The sequence below is a fragment of the Ambystoma mexicanum genome, chromosome 1p, assembly GCF_040938575.1.
Source record: "Ambystoma mexicanum isolate Mex_15411 chromosome 1p, UKY_AmexF1_1, whole genome shotgun sequence".
NCBI lineage: Eukaryota > Metazoa > Chordata > Amphibia > Caudata > Ambystomatidae > Ambystoma > Ambystoma mexicanum.
Window position 1 is genome coordinate 1111705168 of NC_090921.1, and position 23613 is coordinate 1111728780.

A 23613-nucleotide genomic window follows, 5' to 3' on the forward strand; every position below is an offset into this window, starting at 1 on the left:
CCCAACCCAGTGTGTAGAATGTTAAGTCTTTAAAAGAAAAAGACAGTCCTTTTAATTATGCAGCATCCTGTATGTGTTAAAAAGAAAGAGTTTCAATGGAAAGTCTTCTGGGGTCCTCCCTGACAACAGGAGGGGTATTTTAAGGGTACAGTTCTGAGAGCAAAAAATGATAGATAATTAAAAGGTTGCCAAATGTCTATACAATGAGACCATCCTTTTGACTCATTTTTCAATACAGCTTCATCAGTAATTTCACTCCTGCACAATGACTGGCACCAAGATGGGGGTTTTGTACATACATAGGACTAAAACCACATTTTTTGTGCTGTCCTATTTAATTGTACAGTTCACAATAGTAAATACACATGGTTTATCGAGTCACAAACACAATGTTCAATAATCAATTCACTTTTTGTAACTTTGCAGAGCCATGCTTTAACTTTCATTTTACATGCGTCTCTGCTTTTGTTACTCAAATTAAGGTTTTCCCTTTTAGAGTCTAGGCATGTTAGGAAACTGTTTGTAGTGCAAGTTGCTAAAGTCATGAGATGTAAAATCTCTTCAATATTGTATTTTGTCAAGCAATGCCTCTTTTTTTAAAAAAAAATTATAAAGAGAACACCTTTGTATCCAGCATTTCTAAGTTGACATAAAATTTTAATTTTGTATGACCTGTCGTGCTCCAGGTGATCTGGGCAATGTGCTCCATAATGGGACCAAAAACACCACAAATTCCATTTAACCTTCAGCTTTCCATATAACTTACCCCAAACCTTTGGGAATTTATGTACACTTGGGGGCAGATCCTTTCTCTCTGGGATGTCTGGTGGGAGAGTCAAGAAAGTACACGTTGACCTAACACTACAGCATGCATGTGGTGGATATTCAGACAGTACTGAGACCGCCTTATGCCAACACCAGTCAAACCTGTGCCTACTCCCACATGGGCTCTCTAGTGCGATATAAGGTGTTCCCTCTGACTGAAACTTTTCTCACATTCATTGCGTTATGTGTTCTTTGGTGTCCAATAAGATGGTGCTTCAGACTGAAATTTTTTCCACACTCTGCGCAATGAAAAGGTCTCTCTCCAGTATGTGTTCGCATGTGTCTCGTGAGATGATGCTTCATTTTGAAGCTTTTTTCACATTCAGTACATGCATATGGCCTTAGATGTGTCTGTGTGCTTGGATGGCCTGTGAGACGCTTTGTACTCCACAGGCTACTGGCTATTTTGTCATACATATCATTTCTTTTTAATTTGGATGTTCCTGGGGTGCCATTAGAATGTTCTGGACTAATAAAATTACTTTCACCCGGAATAGATTTCCCTTCTCCGGGTTCCAGATTGTGTTCTGTCCAGAGCGGACTTGTAGATGCTGTTCCCATCTCTGATCTCTTGCGCTCCTTGGCTTCCTCATCTATGCTTACAAACATATCTTTGAGTGACGATGTTCTTTCAATATAAGCTACAGAGCAACCTGTTTGTCTTTTCCGGTTTCGTTTTCTTCCTCCATCTGTTGGACAAAGATGAAATGCAAGCAATCAGATGTTTTTACGTAGAGGAATGCATAGAAACATCTTCTGTTGTTCTGCAGCCCCGATCACAGCCATGCAGTATGACTTCAGCACAAAAAGTAATCTACACATAATAAAACCATTAAGTGTACAATAGGCTCTGCCCAGTATGTAAGTGGACTTGAGCTTTACTCAGCGTTAACTCCCAGTTCTTTTAAAGATCATCGAGTCTGATGGCAATTACTCCAGTCCTATTTCAATTTCCCGCCCCTAAAACAACTGAAAATGAAGCTACTGGATGAACATCTAAAATAAGGAAAATTGATATGAGGGCTATTGCCTCGATTTTGAAGTATCCTCAGACCAGTACTACAACTGAGCCAACGTTTCTTCTGCAGCAACTGATTTAGCATCCCACAGTCCACCACAGCCCCACGGGTGTGCTTACAAACTGTCTCTTAATGTATATAATTACTCTAGCAGTGTATAGTATGTTTCAGACTATGGCCTTCCTGGAAATGGAGTTAGGTTCAGCAATGTACTAATGAACGGCAGCTCAGTGCTAGGAGGCCCCACCAGTGACTTTTGGTGTTTTACAAATACCAAAAGCCATTACATTATAACAGTCAAATATTTGCCTGCATGGAGTATTTTACTCAATGGGGTTGGCTTTGCACAATGAAGTAGGTTGAAGAGAAATATTTCCGAATTTTGGATTGTCATGCCAGTTCTACACTGGTATCCAATTCGTGACCACATGCGACATCACTCCCACTCACCAGTAGTTCTTTCCTCAGGCTTCTGCTCCGTCTGGTATTGTGGTTCTTTTTTAGGCTTCAGACTTTGTGAAAACGCAGATGGAAATGGTGGCTGACCTGAAAAATATATATCTTGAAAAAAATGCAGGCCACTAACAGAACACTGCTTCATGTCAAACTATTCAACTGTAGTATAACTGAATATTGAAGGCTGAAATGGTCTTCAAAATCAACAACAATTTGGTTGTGGTTATTGCATTGCTTGTTTTATATACAATTTAATTTGCCACTGCAGCCCCACAAACCCACATTTATTTGGTGTATGACATTTACTGCCTTACGTTCCATCTTGTTCCTTATCCTTTCACGACAACTGTTGGACACATGTTTTAATCTGATTTTGTTGATCGGTGACTGATAGTGAACGCCCTGTATTGGATATTTAAATTCTATTAGCACCCGGGTTGGGGGAGCAGCCAATCAGGTTCCTTGGATTGCAAACTCAAACTACTGATACAAGCCTGCATTTCATGGAACCTATTGGCTGCTTCCCCGAACCTGCAGCACCATCTTCTTCCGACCCGCTCTTCCCTTCATTTTTGAAGTAACCTCAACCTCCCTCCCCAGCCCTAGGGATTGTGGTGGAGACGCCTGCCACCGCAGCTTCGCTCCGTCTCCCCTTGCCGGCCCCCCTTGAAATAGAAGATGGGCTCCGTAGGGAGCCCCACCATCCAGCTCTGTGGTGGCCATCTCATGTAAGTATTTTCTTTCCATGAACAGGATGCAATGAGGCGTCCGTTCATCGGAAGAAAATACACCTCTCTCAGCACCCCGGGTTACCTGATTGGCAACCCGGGGTGCAAATAGCGTTAATCGCCGGTTGCAAGGGCTGGAATGGGTGGTAAAGTCCTGAGGTCCTTGTTAAAAACCCTTGCTACGCTCACCCCTTTAACTCGGGCCACAGCCTGTAACCACCCGTTCCAGCCCTTAGAATGGGTGGTTAACACTATATTATGAAACGTCTTCTTTCTAGGGATTCCTCACTGTTATGATCAGCCCTATACCAGGCATTTCTTGCCAGCCTACCTCTAGTTTCTGCAGCGAACAAGGAGCTAACCGGATGTAGAAATTGGCCTTCCCACTCACCAGCATGGGCTCCGTCATTCAAACTGTTCAACAAGTTTCTGGTCATTGCATCTCCAACAAGGGTCAAGATAGTCAATGGCAGCACTTGCTCATTTACGAGGAAAATAATATTAACACTGTACATGTATGCAACATATTTAACATTGATTAAGAAACACTGTTTATTGGGTGCTATGTGATAATACCATAATGCACTGTCATTGGGATGATATTGAATTCCCAATAACAACATGCACTTCCCACATATTCTACGACTGGGGTAATTTGTTAACCTTCCTAATTTACTAACCTCCAATGAGCAGGCCAACAGTTTGTTGGTGTACGGGTAAAGCACTTGTTTATGGGCTGTAGCGCCTCACAAGTAAATCAATAGAAAGTCCTAGAATATTTGGGAAAGGGCTAGATGGTGGTCAACTAGTAAAACATTGTCCCACCTATATTTTTTTCATTAGTATTTTTAGATGTGCATTGGGGTCCTATGTATAGAAACATTAGTCGAGTGATGAGTGGCTCTGCTACAATCTTTGCTATTGCTAATATGTTGTTCTTTCATTACTGCTCTGTACTGGGCACCATTTCAGAATAGAGCATTAGTATACTTCCCCTAAACCTAACCTTCAATCATATAATTTGTGCAACATTCTATATCATCAGAAGAAGTTCAAACGGGTCTCATTCAAGTAAAAGAAACCAAATAAGGTCCTAGGATTAAACTACCAGTGTTCTTTTTAAATACATTTGTTTGTCTAGGGGCAACAATATTTTCCTTAAATGTTGATAATGAACCTGCCATTATGTGCCACCATTCCATCCTCCCAGTCGGACTCTCTTCCAAAGGGCTACAGATTACTGCTACCTGCATCATGAACAGTGCCCGAGAGGCACTGTATGGCCTTTTTGAAATGTCATCTTTTTTCCAACTCCCATTGTGATCAGTCTCTAGCGCAACAGGATTTGCGAAAAGGATGACATTTTGCTCCCTGCGTTCCTCCCGTCCCCTTGCTGCCTGGGCACCCCCGGAAACCTGGTACATTTGCCCCCCTTCATTCTATGTTCTGGACACCTCCAGAACTCCCGCCACTCCCACCTACCCATTCTCCTCCCTGCTTCTCTCCAGGTCCCCACCACTCCTCTGTCCACTTGTCCCCCATTCACAACACACTTCTCCCCACTTACCTCACCTCCCCCCTAGCTGGCCGGGGCCGTCCTGTCCCCTATCGCACTACATGTATTGTGCACAGGATGTTTCACACTGGATTACATGTGAAATGTCCTCTGCATAATACATGGCGCGGGCCACATCACAATTGTCTGGTAGCCCTGACCAGGAAGGAGGCAGTTGAAGGACGTAATGGGGTCCCACAGTGATAGCATCACTCCTGCATTTCAAGATACATTTCTCCTTTCTGGGACCAATGAAAATGTAAAAAGACATCCATAGGAGACTGCACAGGGGCGAGGAGATGAAATGTTTGTGGGATTATATAAATGGTGTGACTTAGACTTTAACATGTTCATAAAATGTAGGAAGGACCTAAAGAAAAGCAAATCAATTGAATTTCCTGAATTTCAAATATGTAAAAAATAACACCTTGGTTTCCTTTTTATTATCAACTTATTTATTACTTGCTTCTGGAAATAGGTCATCTTTAGGGAAAATGAAATTTGAATTTATTTTTATATTTTGTTTACTTTTTTTATCTTTCTTCAAACAAATAACTACCCAAAATGATGATAAAACATTGACAAAGGTGATCTACACAAAATTAAACACTGCATTATCATAAATTATTCAAACAATAAAAAGATACTCAATTTTAACCCACAGAATAAACATTGCCAACATGTCTGTGAATAGTTTAAACTAATAACTTAAGAATTGTATTTATAATTCAACACATTAAGACATTTGAATAAAAAACACAGGCATATCCAATATGTGTTTCTATAGAACAACAATTAGATGACTGTCCTAATAGGTCTAGAAATTATTATATAGACCCTTTGTTCCCTTCCTTCATCTTCATCATGGCTAGTTCTGTTTGACTACACAAAGTAATTCAATTGATGTTTCCAAAGCCATAACTAGGAGTGTGCAACCTGTAGATTCAGAAACAAACTTCCTTACACAAATAACTGATTAGATACCTCATGTAAAATAATAAAGCATCATTTAAATTCATTATGCCCAAAGAAAAAAAGGACCTGAAACATTTCCATATCCATAATTCATGAAACAACAATTCAACAAAACAGAACGTGCCTCATTACAAGCATGGCGGTCCGGGAACTACAGTACCTGTAAGCATGCCGGTACTGTAGTTCCCGGACTACCATACTATGAGCTCTGCTCGCAGGTGCCATCTCACACGCCAGGTTTTTCCTGGCAGGTGTAACGGCACCCGCGAGCAGAGCACCTCGGATACACCGGCACATCTCTGAATGGGCATCCGACTTCCTCATTCCCATTCAGCCCTATGGGGCAGAATGGGGATCGGGAGGCTCTTGATTCCGGGACCCGCAAATGGGCAATTAAGGTGTCCGCAGAGCTCGGCATGACCCGGTTCTTGCCCTTTCATGGGTGTCGGAAAAAATGCAACTCTGGCGGCAGCCGTGCCGTTTTTAATGGCACGGCTACCGCCAGAGTTGTAATGAGGCCCAGTGTGTCATTCCGAAAGTCCATTGCCATTCAAATAAAATTAATTAAAACCAAACCATTGAAAAAAAAGAAAGACAAATCAAGAAAAACTGACTCCAAATAGGTCTCACAATCAAAGGTTGATGGTCAATAAGTCCCAAACCATTGATGGAAATAAAAATATTGAAAAAGTAATATCAATGGGCGGTGTCCCTAATCATTATCAATGATCTATTTCAAATTAACTTTACTTGTCTCACAAAGACTAGCTAAAGGGTAACTATTTCTTACCTATTGGACACCTCAAATTAATATTTTCCTCAATACACCGACCAGTGTTATTAATTTGTTGAATTAAAAATGAATCCTACGTTATTAGTTTAATCTATTTAGGAGTTTCACTTTTAATGTGAATAAAGTTATTTTTAGAAGGATAGCATGGTATTGAGTGCGTGGGCATTTTTCTGTTTTCACATGTGTGGTTATTTTATCATCTAAGACTACAGTGAAAATGTGTTGTTTTGATACCTTTGAGCCAAACCTGCTCCAGCCCAATAGCACCGGCTACCTATAGAGGCAGAGCGCTTACTTTGGCTACACTCCAACCTTTTGATATATATATATATATATATATATGTATAAAACACTTAGGTATGTTTCCGTACTCAGCTGATGTAATTATCAGTGTTTGGTTGCCCTCTGCTGTCCAAATGGCAAAGTGCACCCACTTCGACAACAGCTATCATCGGTTCCAGTGTCAATGAACACTTAATTACCGACTCAACGTTTCATCAGTCTCTATAATGCGAAATGCTGTAGGACGAATGTCTCCTCACGAGCCAGAACTGAAAGCAGGTGCTGTAACTATGCTACCACGCAATCTTATGCCTTCACAGGGACAACCTTTCATTCCATCTGATATGTTTAGCCTTTTCAATAACCATTAATAAGTCACAGGGACCTACCCCCTTTTCCTGGAAGCAATCAGTGGTAATTCTGATATTTATGAAGGGGGACAGAAGTGAACCTATGAATTACCGACCGATATTGACCTTTAAGATATGCTAGAACGGCGCATTTTATGCCTGTAACAGCTAGTAATATAAGAATAAGTAAATAATAAAAAGGTAACCAAGTTTTTATTTTTTTTATTTTCATAACTTATACTTTAAGCACTAGACAACTACAACTGATGTACCAAAAGAACTACGGTGAAATGCCACAAGCTGAGGAATCGGGGGAACAATTAGATTAACTCAAATAAATATTGCAGATTCCAAATATGTACTATTATTTATTCTTAATTTTTCAAGTAAGAGAAATGCTCAGTGAAGGAGGACCGCTTATAAAGAATACTGTACCATGAATATATTGTTATTTAAACATTCAGGCGCTAACCCCTGCTCTAGGAAGACCAGTAGGAAGCTGGAAGGCTGGGGTGGTGTCCTCCGTAGGCTGTGTCTACCACAATGACTGATGCATGCTCAAGCACCACGCCTAACGTACCTACTTCCCGATTACCATCTACCGCCACGAGTTCTGCATATAAGGTAACGATGGGACAATCCAACAGGCCGAGGGACAAAACGCTACTTATCCTAAAAGGACAGCCACCCCTCAAAGTTTGAATGTACCATGTGTGCTGTTTGGCTAGGTTCCTGGATGAATGGCCTGGATCTGGAAGCTGAAGACAAGTCGACCGCTGGAGCTGAATCCAATGAGCGACTGGAGATGCCTGCTCTCTAACCGCTGCCTGTGCTGACCCCTTCTTCCATGCAACTTGGGAGTCCCAAAGACGACTCCTCCAACACTTGGACTGGTGCGACCAATCTGTCTTAGGAAGGCTTCCATTTCGAGCCATCCTACGGCGAGCTGTGACCTTCCTGGGATGCAAACCGCCAATACCTTAGGACCTCGAGGCTGAGTGCTGTGCAACGTCTTCCCATGAACAAATCTAGCTGAAACTTCGGTGGACTCCTGTTTGACCTCCTATAACAGGATTCCACTCCTTGAAGTTTCCTCACCAGAGTGCTGGACTGAGATAGCAAGGCAAATCAATCAGACGACGACCGTTCAAAGATCTGTTACTATGAAAAGGGTGCCAAATCCACAGAGCCGCAAAAAGCACTGAAGAATCCTTTATTGTGAGTGTTTTCTGTCGACTGCTGCACCAAGTTCCCATCGAGTGTCTGTTCTGTCGTCACCGCGACCAAGAATCCAGAGATCAGGGCCTGTGCTGCTGCATTGTGAAGGCATCCGTCTGCAAGCTCTTCCTCACTGCTGAGGTACTGTCTAGGCTTGGGTAGTACTAACCTAAAGTCATGTGTCGCTACTGTGTGTCTGAGTGGGTGATTCGTGTGTTTGGGAGTTTGCCCATACTGTTCCCCCAGGTCTAACGCTGGAACGCATCTAGGGAGCCCTATACAAAGTCCCTGAACACTTTCTACTAACTCTAAAGTCTGTATTTACTTGTTGGACGAGAAATCATCTGGAACTCTGACTTTTGCCATTGGACCACCAGTGTCCCCCATCTGCCTCTGAGATCAATACTGCTTTAGAATAGGGAAGGACCTCTAAAGTATAATGCCTCTGACTAGAAAATAGAACAAGTGTAAAGTGTAAATTGTAAAGTGCTTACTTTCTATGTGTTAGTGCTGTAACTGGTCATCTCTGAAATAGAATAAATTACAAAGTGTTCCAAAGTTCTTACTTACCTGTGAACTGCTTACTGCTATTCTGAAAAAGTATGCACAATTATTTACTTACCTTTGAATTGTGTTCCACTATTCTAGAAAGTAACAAGACTTGGTATTCTGTATTATTAACTGAATATGTGTAACAGTGTATTACAAATAGGGTTTTACTTTGCTTAGCTTAAACTGCTTACTGCCTTTCTGAAAAGTCTTATATAGTTTTTGCTTACCTTAGAATTGTGTTCCACTATTCTGAAAAGTAAGACTGGTATAACTGAATATTGCTGAAATAGAAGGAGTGTAAGAGTTTATTACCAGCAGGGTTTTACTCAACTTGAATAATATACTGCCATTCTAAATGTGTATTACTGGGCTCTTACTTATCTTTGAAGTGCATACTGCCATTCTGAAGTAAGTTATTGCTAACCTTTGAATTGTGTTACACTATTATAAAAAGTAATATAGGTGTAACAGTATCATTCCTGAAAGAAGAATAAGTTACATATGTTGCAAGGGACTTACTTGTAACATTGTTGGTATAACTATATTATTCCTGAAATTGAATAAGTAACACAGTTTACTAGCAATAGGGTCTGCTTACCTTGAATTACATACTGGCCCTCATTACAAGTTTGCCGGTCCGGAAACAACGGTGCCAGTAAGCTTACCGGCACCGTTGTATCCGGACTGGCAAACTATGAGTCTGCGGCCGTGTGTGTTACCGCCCGCAAGAGCAGACCTGGTTGGCGGAATGGCACCCGGCCGCAGACTTTCATGGAAGCACCGGCAGCGTTATTAACGGTGCCTGCACTTCCGTGGTCCCCATTCCTATTGAGTCCTATGGGAATGGGGATTTACAATTACTGGCGCCTGACTTACCGGAGGACCACCAGGGTTGTAATGCCCCGGTGTTTCCGGCAAGTCAGGCGTCGGTAAACTATCACGGGTCTGGCGGCTACCTGCCGGTTGTACTGGCATGGTTACCGCCGGCCTCGTAATGAGGGCCACTGTCATTCTAAAAGTCTATTTATGTGGCTTCACTCCCCTTGAATAGCATACTGCCATTCTAAATATGTAACACTGGGTTTTACTCACCTTTAACTGCATATTACTATTCTAAATAAGGTTTATACTTGGGTTTACGCCCCATAAGTATTGTGTTGGTTTTTATAATTGTGTTCATGACTTATAATAGTACTTACCTTTAGCAAACAATTCTCTTTGCCTATGTATATATAAAATAAGCCATTATTTTTTTACAATACATCAGTGTATCAGTGTTTCTTTGGACCATATGTATGTAACAAGTTATTTGTACCTCTGTACAGCCCTCTCTCCGTTCTACGATAAGCCTGGCTGCTCTGCCATTGCTACCCTAATATCAGGTAGTACAGATTCATACTAAGAGTTGGAGTTTTTCTATTGCCCATGGTATAGTTTTATTAAGTCCTTTTGGGTGGATTTTAAAAAAACAGACTCCAGCTGGGTGGACTCAGTAGCCAAGCGAGGGTGGAAGTATGCCGCTAGGCTGCTCTTGCAAAAGGACCCCTGAGGGAGCCCAAATGCAACCTGTAGGATTCCAGTGGTTACGTGTTGATTCAACATTGGTAAATCATTGCAAGAGTGTCTCTCGGATCCCCACACATCCTCTCAGGTATAGGTATCTAAATGATGATCAAAAGCATTACAGGTAGCTAACAGATCTAAAAAGAAGAGGGCTAAAGCATGACTCTCCTACATGGCCCATAGGAACAATTTTATCTTGTGGTTCTTAGCATTTTTGTCTAATCTGTTCAATTTAGTGACCAGATGAAAGGCATATAGAAGACATGCACTTACCGCCCTTAGGTGTAGGTCACTGGCACCCTTAGATTTATGTCACTGGCGCAAAGGGTTCTAGATAAAATACCTGGCTGGTTATGTGGTGCAGGAATTGCATGTTTTGGAATTCTACCTACGAAAACAGACACTCTTGCTCGCCCCGGCCTTGCTATTTTTATAAATATGCCATAATTATTGAACATAAAAAAGGAAAGAAAATTGAACACAGAACTATTTGAAAAGAATAGTTACGGAAATCTTAAAAAATGCATCATACTGAGATCTATTTTTTATCTTAGCAGAACTTTAGCAACTATTCACTATAAAACTGGAAGGAACAAGAACAAACAACTATCAAAGGAAAATGATCTGTGCAAATGAGCCAAAAATATCAAACCAATTTAAAGAACATCATAGTACAATATTAGCTCTTGTACAAATATGTAGACAATAACGAGTAAGTGCAACTCTATCACCTGATTTCAACCTGATTCCAACAAGAAACCCCTGTACAAGCAAACACCAAATACAAATAGGTTATTTTAGAATATTCAGAAGCGCACACAAGGATAAGAGGTCTTGCAAGTGTCTTAATCTTCTGATCCTAAGCACACAGTTATATTTGCTCACCTCTAGGACGGCTTATGCGGTCTATTCTCTTACGTTCCTTAGGGGCTATACAAGTGCTCTCTTCCTCCACTTTTATGCGGGATGAAATAAGTCCATGTCCTGAAAGATACAAATGAATGTATGCATTATATAAAAACATAAAACAATGTATATGTTACCAAAGAAACATTTTCTGTGGGAAACGTTATTAGAACCAACAAAGATTTATAGGAGGTTTATCGAATTCATATTGAAGGAAGCAAATAATAAAGTTTTTTATCTACCAATTGATATGAGGATGAGCATCTTAAATAACCACATGTAGAGTGATGAAGATGCATTGGGAATGAAGTGGTTAGAAAATAACAGTGGGTCAAAAGCAGAAGGAAGCAGCCAACTGGATCTGGACTCAGTACTGCACAGTAAGTGGGATAGTCTGGGTTGCCTTTTTTTTTGTCGACACTTCCTATCTGCCCTGCCCTCATTCGAGCGTGAGGACTTGGAGCAGCGGGTCACTGGTGGGGACATTGTCTCTGGAATGGAGAATCTCTTTTGTAAAGGGTTTCTTTTGGTGTGCACTTACAGCTGCATGCTTACCTTGGGCACACAACAAACGTGTTTTAAAAGAAAGAGGGAATCATTTTTAAACTCTTCAACACTGATGCTGAAATACTGGGTCTGTGAGGAAGCTTAGGTTGATAACCATTGCCAGGCTCCAGTGATGGATAATGTGGGTTATGACTTCAGAGTTTAGACCAACTAAGATGGTTGCAATGGGTCTGTACCTCTTGCACCCAACCAATAAATGAAATGACAACACACATTTAATCCAAAGAAGCTGTAACCATAATGAAAGTGCGAAGACATTTAACCTTAGCTGGTGACTTTAGATTTCTGACAAAATATGTTAAGTGAGCCATTTGGCAATACTTGTGGCCAGCTGAGAGCATTTCATCATAGACAAGGTTTTATGGACACTGGCCAAATGCTGGTGATGCAAAAGCCCAGGAGCAGATTTGAAATGTATTGACATTTTAAATAATGTAAGAAAAATCAATTGGTTAAATGTACTCACTAACTAATGACAACAGTGAATCAGAGTAGGAGCATTTGTAAAATACCTGCAATGGGATCAGTGCCGCTTTCTTGAACTTCCACACCAAGATGATCAATAAAAATCTGAACCGGTTCTTCTTTTTTCCTCATACAAACGTCAGTATCAAGAAATGGAAATCCTGTAAGGGCAGTAAATTACAGTAAGCTTCAGCCTTTGTAAAAATAAACAACTTTGTTTCTTTCCAAATGAGCATTCTCTGAACATGCTGAATTCATTGAGCAAACCTCTCCCTTTCTTAGAGCAAGTCCTTACCCCCGTTTCTTAGTCTCATCATGCAACCACTTATTCCAAAACCTCCACCAATCCCTTCTCCCCAGTTTGATGCTTCCCGTTTCAAAACCTGCTTAAAATCCACTATCTACCCACATTCTCCAGCCAAACCCTCACTCTATCCAATTACTACCCTTCTCCCTACTCTCATTCATCTCCAAAACATGCTAAGGGATACGCCCCAGTCAATTTGCCCGGTGCCCTGTCTCTAATTAACAAACTTCAGCATTCCAAATAACCCTAAAACAAAACAATGAACTGCTACTTTATTACTACTACTTTTCACAAATGCATCACCTCTATCCTCATCCTGCTATATCGATCATATCACAACTTTCTCATGTCCACATTTTCCATCAGATAAAAGTCAATATCAAAAAATGGATATCCTGTAAAGACAAAGCAGCCAGTCTTCCAGGCAATAAATGCACTTTGGAAACAATACTACTTTATTTCTTTGCGAGTGAGCATGTTTGCAAACTCCTACATTCATTGAGCAGACCTCTCCTTTTTAGTCCATGTTCTTACCCCTAATCCCAAGTCAACATCATCACGTTTTATTCGGATACTTACAGCCATAAAAAACACACAAAAAAGGACTTCATATAAAAAACATTATATCCACATCCATAATAATGTATACAAATACAACACCCATATTTAAAACAATGTGTGAAAACATGAACATTTTTTAAATCGTATTATCTTTAAATATCTTTATATAAATAACAGTTCACAATGAATCAATCAGTCTTTATCTAATCACAATCAAGGACCTCAAAACGAATGTGTCACCCGTGATCAAATCTATCTTGCAACAGGAGTATGTGTAAGAATGCAGGTCTAAATTGACTAACCCCATGTGTCTTAGAACAGGAATTACTGTTCTTCACCTGATCTTAGAATGTCCTTGCCCGTTTCTGATTTTTCCCAATGACAAGTACAGATTACCTCTTAGCATTTATCTTCAGGCCTCAGTCTACCATAAATTGGCCATGGTTGCACAGAACTCCTTCACCCACACAGCCCCCAGGCTATGGAATGATCTTCTGCTTGACCTGAGGGCTTGTAGCAGCTTTTTGAAATTCAAACAGGCACTTAAGACACTCCTTTTCTGCTAGATATTGTGCCCACACTTGCCCTGCCTTTCGTCCTGATTTGTTTTGTCTTATCTGTCTGTCCCTGCGCTCTTATGCCTACGGGCTTTGTCGGTGTGCATTACAAATAAAATGAAAAAAATAAATAGAGCATTACTAATAGTGTTTGAAGTGGCCTGGGATTACCAGTTAAGAGCACTACATCCTCAGTGTAGGCTGAAAGGGGCATTCCCCTCACACCTATTTGAATAACATCACTCAATGCCTGCTCTAAAAGACTCTGAAGTCATTAGTATAAAGATTCAATAATTAGTAGCTAAGACCTATCCCTGTCAAAGTCCTATGGTGGTGCAGAAAGCCTCTGTAGACATCCCTTCTATGTCAAATCTCACCACTTATTCTGAATGTGTGTGTAGTGCAATGGCTGGGTACAAGAGGTCTTTAGGGATCCCTAAATTTAACAAAATGGACTATAATCGAACACCATTTATCAGATCAAAAGCAGTGGAAAGGTCCATAAAAGCTACATAGTTTCAGATTTCAAAAGTGTATATTTAGACCATAGAAGAAAATTCAAAGTTTGGTTGGTAGTTGTTAGGGAGAGTTTTCATATGTATGCCAAATCGCCTCTACCAGTGAGACCCCCCCAGCACTTTTGCTGGACTTCTGGACCTCTTTTTGTCTGTTCTCCTGAATGAGGGGAATCTTTTTCCCCTAATTCATTCTTTTTGCTATGACCATGGGAACCCTGTTCATTATGTTTTTACTTTGTTTTATGGAGTCATGCTTTCCTACATACTTTTCAAAGACATCTGTGATTTACTTCTGTAGCACACAGCACCTTTTGTGCAGTGTTGCTGGGAGCCCTTTGGGCTTTACCTTTTATATTATTTTATTTTCCTTGTGAGAAATACTGTTCCCAAGTATAGAAGGATACTTGTATCCTTATTACCTTTTAATTTGTGAGATCAGCACACACCACCTTATGTGGATTGCTGAGGGGTTACATAGTATCCCCTTTCTCACTGCATACCTGAATGGCTGGTGGCAGTGTGTGTGTTCGACCAATGTTTGTTCATTTTTCCTACCCCTGGGTGTGTTCACAGCCGCGGTAGTGCACAGAAGGGTCACCACTGACCCAAAATGGTGGCCTCCTCCTTTTTTCGCCATTTCTTGCATGCTTGTCTTTTCCTGGTCCCTCTTCTACCAACCTGGGTGGGGGAAGTCCTGGTTTGACTTTTGTCTTTGGCAGTAATCCTTTGGGAAGCCCGCTGAGACTCCAGAGTGTCTGTGAAGACAGGAACCGAGGGAGGAGTCTGAATCTCCAGAGCCCTTTGTCTTCTGGTATGCCTGCCTGGATCCATTTCCAACTGTGAGGCAGGCTGTCGAGAAAGCACAGCCACCACCCAATGTTTGAATAATGCACGACTGTTGATTGGCTGGGTTCCTGGATAAAAGGCTCCCGGCGCATTATAAATACATTAAAGGCGAGGATCCTGAGGCAAAAGACAAGTCAACCACTGGAAAAGAAGAACCGAAAAAGAAGACGCCCAGAGACGTTTGCAGCACCTTCCAGCAATCGGTGAAGTCAACTGAAGTAACAGCTGCTGTTTTTCAGTCGACAGGGAAGCCCCAAAGAGGACGACTTCCTCCTTTGGACTGGTGGAAATAATCAGTCTTAAGACGACCTTCAATTCAAGCCATCCCACAACGTGCTGCGACCTTCCCGGGCTGCAAACCGCCAATACCCCGGGACCGTGAGCCTGATTGCAGTGCATCGTCTTTCTGTGACCGAACTCTCCCAAAACTTTGGTGGACTCCTTCCAGACCTCCAGAGGCAAGATCCCCCTCCTCAAAGTCCCTTCACCAGAGTGCAGGATCAGGCAAGTGAGGTCAATCGTATGGACGAGAACCGGACCCCACTGGAGTGTATGAAGAGACGCCAAAACTGCAGACTGACAATGGAGCATGAAGAATCCTTTGCTGGAAGTCCTTTCTCTCGACTGCTGCTGCGATATTCCTGTCTTTCGTCACCACAGCCAAGGAACAGGAGACTGTGTCCACTGCTGCTGCACTGTAAAAGAATCCAGCTGTCTCTTATTCAACACTACTTTGGCACTGAGGGACACGTGGTAGTACATACCTTGAGTCATTCTGTCGTTCCTTTGTTGCTGAAGTTCTGATTCCAGTGTTTGGGTTGTGAGAAACCTGAAGGTGTCTCTCTATCTAGTCCCCAGGGATCTGTCATCCAGGTGGCCAGGACATGGCCATTGCTTTTGGATCCATTTCCTGGGGGTGGACCAGTGAGGGAGGTTCATCTGGATGGGGTCCTTGGGGAGTGGGACACCTTCGGGTGAGATGTGGTATCCCCCTTCTTTAAACACCTTTTCCCCATCCTACCACATAGTATGTTCCAAAACAGTGCCCCCCCTTTTCTGACAAGAACCCTTTCACACAACACGAAAGACAACGGACTAACACCAGAGCCGTTTACCTCACATGTCCCAATACAAGGGTCAGGCAAAGTCAGGCAATTGATCAGAATTACACACACCTGATGACCTTTTCCCTTCCCCACAGGGATAAAAGGTGGAGCACAGGACAGGCAAGGCAGACTCCACGACGTGACTTACTTACCTGAATATAACTTTACTTTTTGTATATGAAATAAATTACTATTTTACTACAACTGCAAGTGTGTACGATTTTCCTTTGGGCCCAAGTATTTACTGAGTTCAGTGTACTTACCTACACCTCACATCTCGCTCCTAGGGTAAGTCTTTTCATTTGCTCTTGATTACCCTTTTGTTTCTAATAAAGAGCTGACCTGTCTGGGTACCGGGAATAGCTGCAGAACTGGCTGCTCTCACCTTAGATCACATTTATAGAACCCACCACCATGAAATGGCCAGATCCAAGGTGGGCGGGAAGGGAGAAAGGGCATGTTATGAAGACCAAGACACATACATTGAACGGGTTATTCCTAAATTTGTGTTTGCCGTATGCTTCTAAATGTAAATTCAGAACCAGTCAAACATTTGACTGGTGTCCAATCCCTTCTTGATCCTGTGGTCACGTCTTGTGAGCACACATGCAGACAGACACTGCTAATGTTTAGTGAGCTATTCCTGGCAGTAGCATGGGTGATTTTGTGTCCTGAGGTGCATTAAGGATCACATAAATCTTCCCAAATCTAACCATGCTTTTAGCCACCGTCACACAAGTTATACATACCAGCATGGAAATATAATTCTCTCACCAAAACACAGCTGACACGCACCTGCAGCCAAGTTCTCAAGTACCCCGCGCACACTCAGTAACCATAGACCTTCCAATCGCAGAATCATAAGGCAGCAAGCCAATAGGAAGCAAAACAAAATACCTACACATAATTAGCCTAGGATCTACCCATCTGCCCCTAGGGGAAAGGTAAAAAAAAAAAAGGATTTGTGTGCGGGCGCACTAGACGACCAGGATTTTTCTGTATTGGTCGGTGGGCACCTCATTTAGCCCTCCTTGGGGGCAGATTCCTGTCTGGCTGGGATGCGTTACAGAATTTACCTCTGGGAAGGGATGGGGACCCTGCCGGGGCTTCCTCGGACTGCTGCTGCATTTTTCGGTGGGTGGGCATAGGGAAATGTCTGAAAATTGTGTTTTTTTCACCAAATTTCAGACTTTACTGGGGATTGTGGGTAGTAATTTCTGGGGTGATTCACGCAACTTCATCCTCTGTGGATTCCCACGGGTGTCTTCTTTTTGGAAATGCATGGGGTTCCCTGTTTTCCTTGGAGGCTTCAACACCCTAGGCCCAAATCTATAGGTTGCCCACATGAGCAAAATCCCACAAAATCTGATCTGCCGAAAGACTTGGGGTTACCAGTGGTCTAGCCTTTTCCCTTTGCGCCCAGGTAGGTGCACCCACACATGTGAGGTACTGTTTTCATCTGGACACGTGTGGGAACGCGGGAAGGTAGGACATGTGGTTTTGGCGGCGTGTTTTGGTCGGTTGGCAGAGGGAAATGTCTGAGAATTGTGTTTTTTTCGCCAAATTTCAGACTTTGCTGGGGATTGTGGGTAATAAATTCTGGGGTTATTCACGCAAGTCAGACCTCTGTGGATTGCCACTGGTGTCTTCTTTTTGGAAATGCATGATGTTGCCTGTTTTCCTTGGTGGCTGCAACACCGCAGGCCCAAATCTGTAGGTTGTTTACAACAGCAAAATTCCTCAACATCTGCTCTGCCGAAAGACTTGGGGTTACCAGTGGTTTAGCCTTTTCCCTTTGCCCCCAGGTAGGTGCACCAACACATGTGAGGTACCGCTTTCTTCGGGACACCTGTGGGAATGCAGGAAGGTAGGACATTTGTTGTGTTTAGATGGTTTTCATAACGTTTTCGAACATTTGCTGCTGCACTTTGTCACACAACCCTTTAATTTACCGAATGTCACCTACATTTAGTCGCTGCTTTAGGCACTATACACTTTTGTAACCTGCACAAGTCACCTACCCTTCAAAAGGTGTGCCTGTGCGCTTTCAAAAAATGTATGCGTGCCCTTCCTCACCACATTTGTTTTCTTTACATACACATGGTAAGTACGTCTGTTTATGCCGCAAGCATAAAAAACCTGTGTACCATGGCTCAGTTTTTGGCTTGTGATATTGCTTGTTTTGTGAAACATTACGAAAAATGTGTGATTTCCTAACTGGAATAGTTGGGGGAATGTAGCAGACCATTGCTTTTCTCAAAATTCACGGAAGCCATTGCCGTACCTGGCCAACCATGTACATCACATACCTCATTTCTGTAATTTTTCGGATTTTCCCCCAAACTATGGAATTTTTCCCTAGATAAGTTGTTGTCTGACCTGTGAAAATAACCCCTTCCTAAACTTGGAATTCGGTCTACTTTTCAGAAATGTATACCTTTCTGTCTTCCCATACATTCGCTTCCATTCCATCCACACATGCCCTATTGGAAAAAAAAGGACAAAATCGCCTACCTCTCACAAAACGGCTGGTAACCATATCAAAATATGTTTTATTGGTTTCCACTCAACCTGTTCTTGAAAGCCTGGAAAATGGCGAATTCAGCACAGCAAACCATTTGTTCCTAGCTCTTGCAAGGAAAAACAACACAGACTTCTTTGTACATTATTTTATTGGCATTTTCTGAAAAAACCCAAAATGTTTTCGTTTTCTGGTTATTTTCTCTCGTCCCCCCCACCCCCCTTACAGCAAACTAGGATTCCTTGGTGGTGTTATGACCGCCTACATGTGGGAAAAAAGGGGCCAAATTTGACAGATATCACATGCAACAAAAATGTTACAGGGGATTGAATGGCGACATACCCAAACCACCAAAAAAGGACCTTGCCACATTGAACCCTTAACAGTTAAGGGGTTAAATACATTTAGGCCAAGTTAAGTCTTTGTTTAAGTAAGTACTGGTCAAAGTCAAACACATTATTAAAAAACACACCACAATGCTTGAAAAACACAGACCAAAGCATATAACCTTATTTGGAACACCTAACAGTAATACAAGGGAAGTCAAACATTTTTAAGCTTATTCAGTATAGGACACACCTATTCTTGGGCAGTAAAAGCAATGGTTACTTTCAGATTCCATTCAGTAATACCAGGGTAGTAGACCCTAACAGTTGTAACGTGATGCTCAGCAGGAAATCAAATAACAAGTCAACTGGTCAATATATGTTTTGTGAATAGTGGAACACTTATTCTAGGTACAGTAAAAACCTATAACTACTGTTGTGAAAACACACAGTTATAATAGGTGAGTAAAACCTAAGGATGTAATATTCAATTACAGGTGCTTTTGAGATCAGTGAAACACAGATCAAGATAAACAGTAACTCGTAACTTATTTTAGGATGGCACGCAGATAACCCAAGGTAAGTAAAACCCATATACTTTTGCAAGGAGCTATCAGCAACTTGGGGCAGGTATAACCCTAAGACTGTTTTTGTGTCGGTCTAAAACAGAACAGGGAAAGCAAAACCCAGTGTTACTCTTTATACATGACTCAAGGTTATTGTAGGTAGGTAAAACGAAATAAAGGCTTATTCTGTACAGACTAACAGCAAGTTAGGGGAAGCAAGACCCAGTTGGGGGGCACTCATAAATTTATCCTAAGAGGAATAGGGATGTGAAACCAACAGCATTACTTTTGGAAAGAGGCACAACCAATTCAAAGGTGCGTAAAATAACCTTATATCTACTTTCCAGAATGGCAGAACATTTCTAAGGTAAGTAATAACTTTTGTAACTGTTCAGTCTCAGAGTTACAGTTACCAACCAACTTCGTTTGCAAGTAAGTAACTTTTAAACACTAATTCTATTTTCTAGGCAAAAGGCCCAATTCTTGGAGCATGAGTTTTCTCAGTGGCAGAAGGGGGTCACTAGGGTCTAGTGGCCAACTGGCAGTGTCAGGATAGGTTGTTAAGTAGCAAAAGTCAGAGTTCCTAAGGAAGACTGTTCAAACAGGTGAGTATTTTACTTTAGAGTTAGTTGAGGGTCCAGGGGGTGTCCAAGACACCCTAGGAAGATTCCACCAGTGAGCCTGGGTGAACTGGACGAGAGACCTACCAATCACAGAAAACACCCCAGAACTACACAGGAATCACATGAGACTTAAGGTAAGTAATTACCCAAGCCAGCACAGTACCTCTGCACAGATGAAGATTTTGCAGCAGAAGGACTTCAGGATCTGCACACCTGGTCAGTGGATTCCTTGTCTGGTGACTGAAAACAGTACCTTGGAAGGGACTTTTCAGCAGAGATCAACGGGGAAGGCTCTAGGAAAGGTTTTCCTCGCGGCTGGATGCGGCTCTGTGGATTTGATGCCTTTTCAGGAGCACAGAAGACGACAGGATATCGACGGTTGTATTCTCATCGTTACAAAGGTACAGCACTCTGGTGAGGGGACATTTCAGACTGTAATCGTGCCTCTAGAGATCCGGCAGGGTTTCAGCAAGATTCAGAAGCCATAAGTCTGTGCACTGCACAATGGCTCGAGGTCCCAGGGTATTGCAGCCCCTCAAGGTCGCAGCACAGCGTGGGATGGCTCAAAATGCAGGTCTTCTTGAGTCTACTGGGTCTCACCAGGCTCTTGGTCGGGGACGTTGTTTTCAGAGACCCCCGGTCGATTGGAAGGGAAGGCTACAGCAGGCTACAGTTACACAGCAGGCTCTCCGGTCGCTGGAAATAGTCTCAGCCTCTTTTCCTTCATCATCCTCTTCGGTTTTGGTACCAGTGATCTACTTGTGTTCAGCTTCCAGGTTCAGAGTTTTTAACAGGAACTACAGCACAACTTCTGCATTCTCTCCCTGCATTTTACAACAAGGGGCGGTCTGGTTGTCCAATCAGGACAGCCAGCCTCCTTCTGGGATTTGTCCCCATTCAGGCAAGGACGAAGACAAACGGTTGTGGACTTTTTGGACTCCTTCCGCGCTTCCAGACTGGAGCCCGAGTGCGGAATCCATGGGACTCCCGCTGAAGATAAAAATCACACAAAGGAATGTCCTGCCCTGGATATCATGAGAAGGAAGAAGGAAGGACAAGAAACACTAAAATGGCAAAAAAAAATCAAGACAGTGGCCATTTTGGTCAAATGAGCACCCATGGATGCCTTTACCGGGGCTGTGCACACAGACCACGGTAAAGGTGCAACAAATTAATAAAAGGAATCACTGCCACCTGCTTGTCCCTGTAACAGAATTGTTACAGTTTTAGTGTGAAAGGGGATACATTGTATCTCCCCAGCACTCCACATAATGTGCAGTTACTGGTTTCACCAAATAATATGTAAAAGGGATCCAAAGATGCTTTCTAGCCTTGGGAACTGTATTTCTCATAAAGTTAGCGAGAGAAAGTTAGAAAGGGAGCACAAAGGGCAACTAGCAACAATAGGCAGTATGTTCCAAAAGTTGGCAAAGAGGATACAATTAAAAAGACACTGCGGAGAGTCTAAATAAATGACACTCATAAAAAGAGTAAAATACTCTGTGAGTGTGGAAAATGTTTCCACTCACTGAGGTATAAGGAAAAATAATAATCCACCAGTAAAGAAAAAAGTTCTGGGGTTGACACAGGTCAGGAAGATTTATCATTACTATGCAAATCTTACTTAACAGCCTGAAATCGCATATGGCAGAGAATCCTGGAGTGGGCACCAACAGAGCTGAAATGGATACTGAAGACCCCACCAGTAGAAGTTGTGACTGCACTAGCGAGACTTGGAACAAAGCAATGGACAACTGGAGAGGAGAGCAAAAGCCAGAGAACCTACTGAAATTAGTCATCCACAGGCAAACCTGAGAAGGAGCAGGAAGAGGTAAGAGGACACATTTTGGGTTGGATATGGCATGATGGGAAATGTAGTCCAAAGTACAAAAGTGTCCAGTAAGGATTTTGGGAGAATTAAAGCTCTCACCCTAACCTCTGGGAAATGTAGAGATGTACAGAGTCTAAGAAAGTCAGTGACAGAAGAGAGGTTTTGAGACTGCATTTTGGGAATCCTCCTAGTCTTTGTGCATGGTGCCACAGCACCATCATGTAACGCCTGACTTACCCGAGCTGCATCGCTTGGAAGAACCGATTTAGTATTCACCACTGAAGCCTTCTTTTCAAAGCATTGATTTTACTTGAAGTTCAGGTCTTCTTTCACTCAAACTGGATGAATTTACTTTACACTAGCAAATTCTGATTTTGGAATTAGTACCTGATGCGTCTCTAAGTAATGAATAAGCGTGGGCAGTCGTTTTCAGAAGTATAGCATGGAAGGCATTTGCACTGCACATTCCTAAATATCTCACTCTGACACTTCTCTAAAGTGGAAAAGAATTTCCCAAAATGCTTGTCTATTTCTTTTCTATTTTGGAATAAAACCAGATTGATGTGTACCAACCAGAAATGAGATTTTGCATTCCAGTCTGCCCACTAAGGAACAAGTTACTTACCTGTAACTGTTGTTCTCCAGCATGGGTCTGGCATGGATTCACATGCTCATGAATATTCCCCGTCGTCAGGCTGGGAATCCTCGGTAAAGAAAAAATCAGTATCAGTTTAGTTTCTGATCTGTCTTTCGTAGTAGTAACCAATCACTGATCTCTGCGTCATACTGACCACAGCCAATGACTGCCCTCTACCTAAGCCCCGCCTCTGGCAGCCATCTTCAGATTTGGTAGCACGTGAAGTGGCAGTATGACCAAGTGAAGAGCCGCAGAGGGGTAGGCGGGAGGATTCGCATGTGAATCCATGCTGGAAAACAACAGTTACAGGTAAGTAACTTGTTCTTTCTCCAGCATGGGGTCTGGCATGGATTCACACGCTCATGAATAAAGAATACATAGCAGTACACACATGCACAACCACGGGAGGTGGCAAAGGCTCAACATTAAGCATTACATCAAACTCAACATTAAGCAATTCTTACCTCCTCACCAGGCTCACCTTAGGCGAACAGATTGCGCAGCACTGCTTGGCCGACCCTGGACTCCTCCCTGGAATCCCGATCGACACAGTAGAATTTCGTGAAGGTGTGTGTCGACCTCCACGTAGCAGCCCTGCAGATGTCCAGGGAGGGCACACCAGATAGGAACGCCGTGGTAGCTGCGATCGCTCTGGTGGAATGAGCTCTCGGACGGCCAGGCAGCGGTCGGTTTGCCAACCGATGACAGTACATAATATAGCCGGAGAGCCATCTGGAAATGGAGGCCTTTGAGAGAGCCTTCCCCTGATTGACAGGTCCAAAGTTCACAAAAAGTTGTGACGTCTTCTGAAAACACTTTGTGCGGTCCACGTAAAACTTCAGCGCTCTAGCTACATCCAGCGAGTGCAAAGTCCTTTCGGCCGGCGACGAAGGCGACGGGAAGAAAACAGGCAACACCAAGGGTTAGTTGAGATGGAAGTCCGACGGTACCTTGGGCATG

The 23613-nt window shown here is 42.5% G+C and overlaps 1 protein-coding gene across 1 annotated transcript in view; it reads right to left on the minus strand.

Annotated features, from left to right (window-relative positions):
• Positions 1-325: 325 nt before the first annotated feature.
• Positions 326-23613, minus strand: part of LOC138448938 (zinc finger protein 282-like) — a 110399-nt gene continuing 87111 nt past the window's right edge. Inside the window, exons 5-8 of the mRNA XM_069604731.1 lie at positions 12302-12415; positions 11202-11300; positions 2295-2390; positions 326-1514 (exon numbers count right to left, since the gene is read on the minus strand). Coding sequence (XP_069460832.1) covers positions 934-1514; positions 2295-2390; positions 11202-11300; positions 12302-12415 — 890 coding nt within the window. The 3' untranslated portion in view covers positions 326-933. The remainder of the gene's footprint in view (positions 1515-2294; positions 2391-11201; positions 11301-12301; positions 12416-23613) is intronic.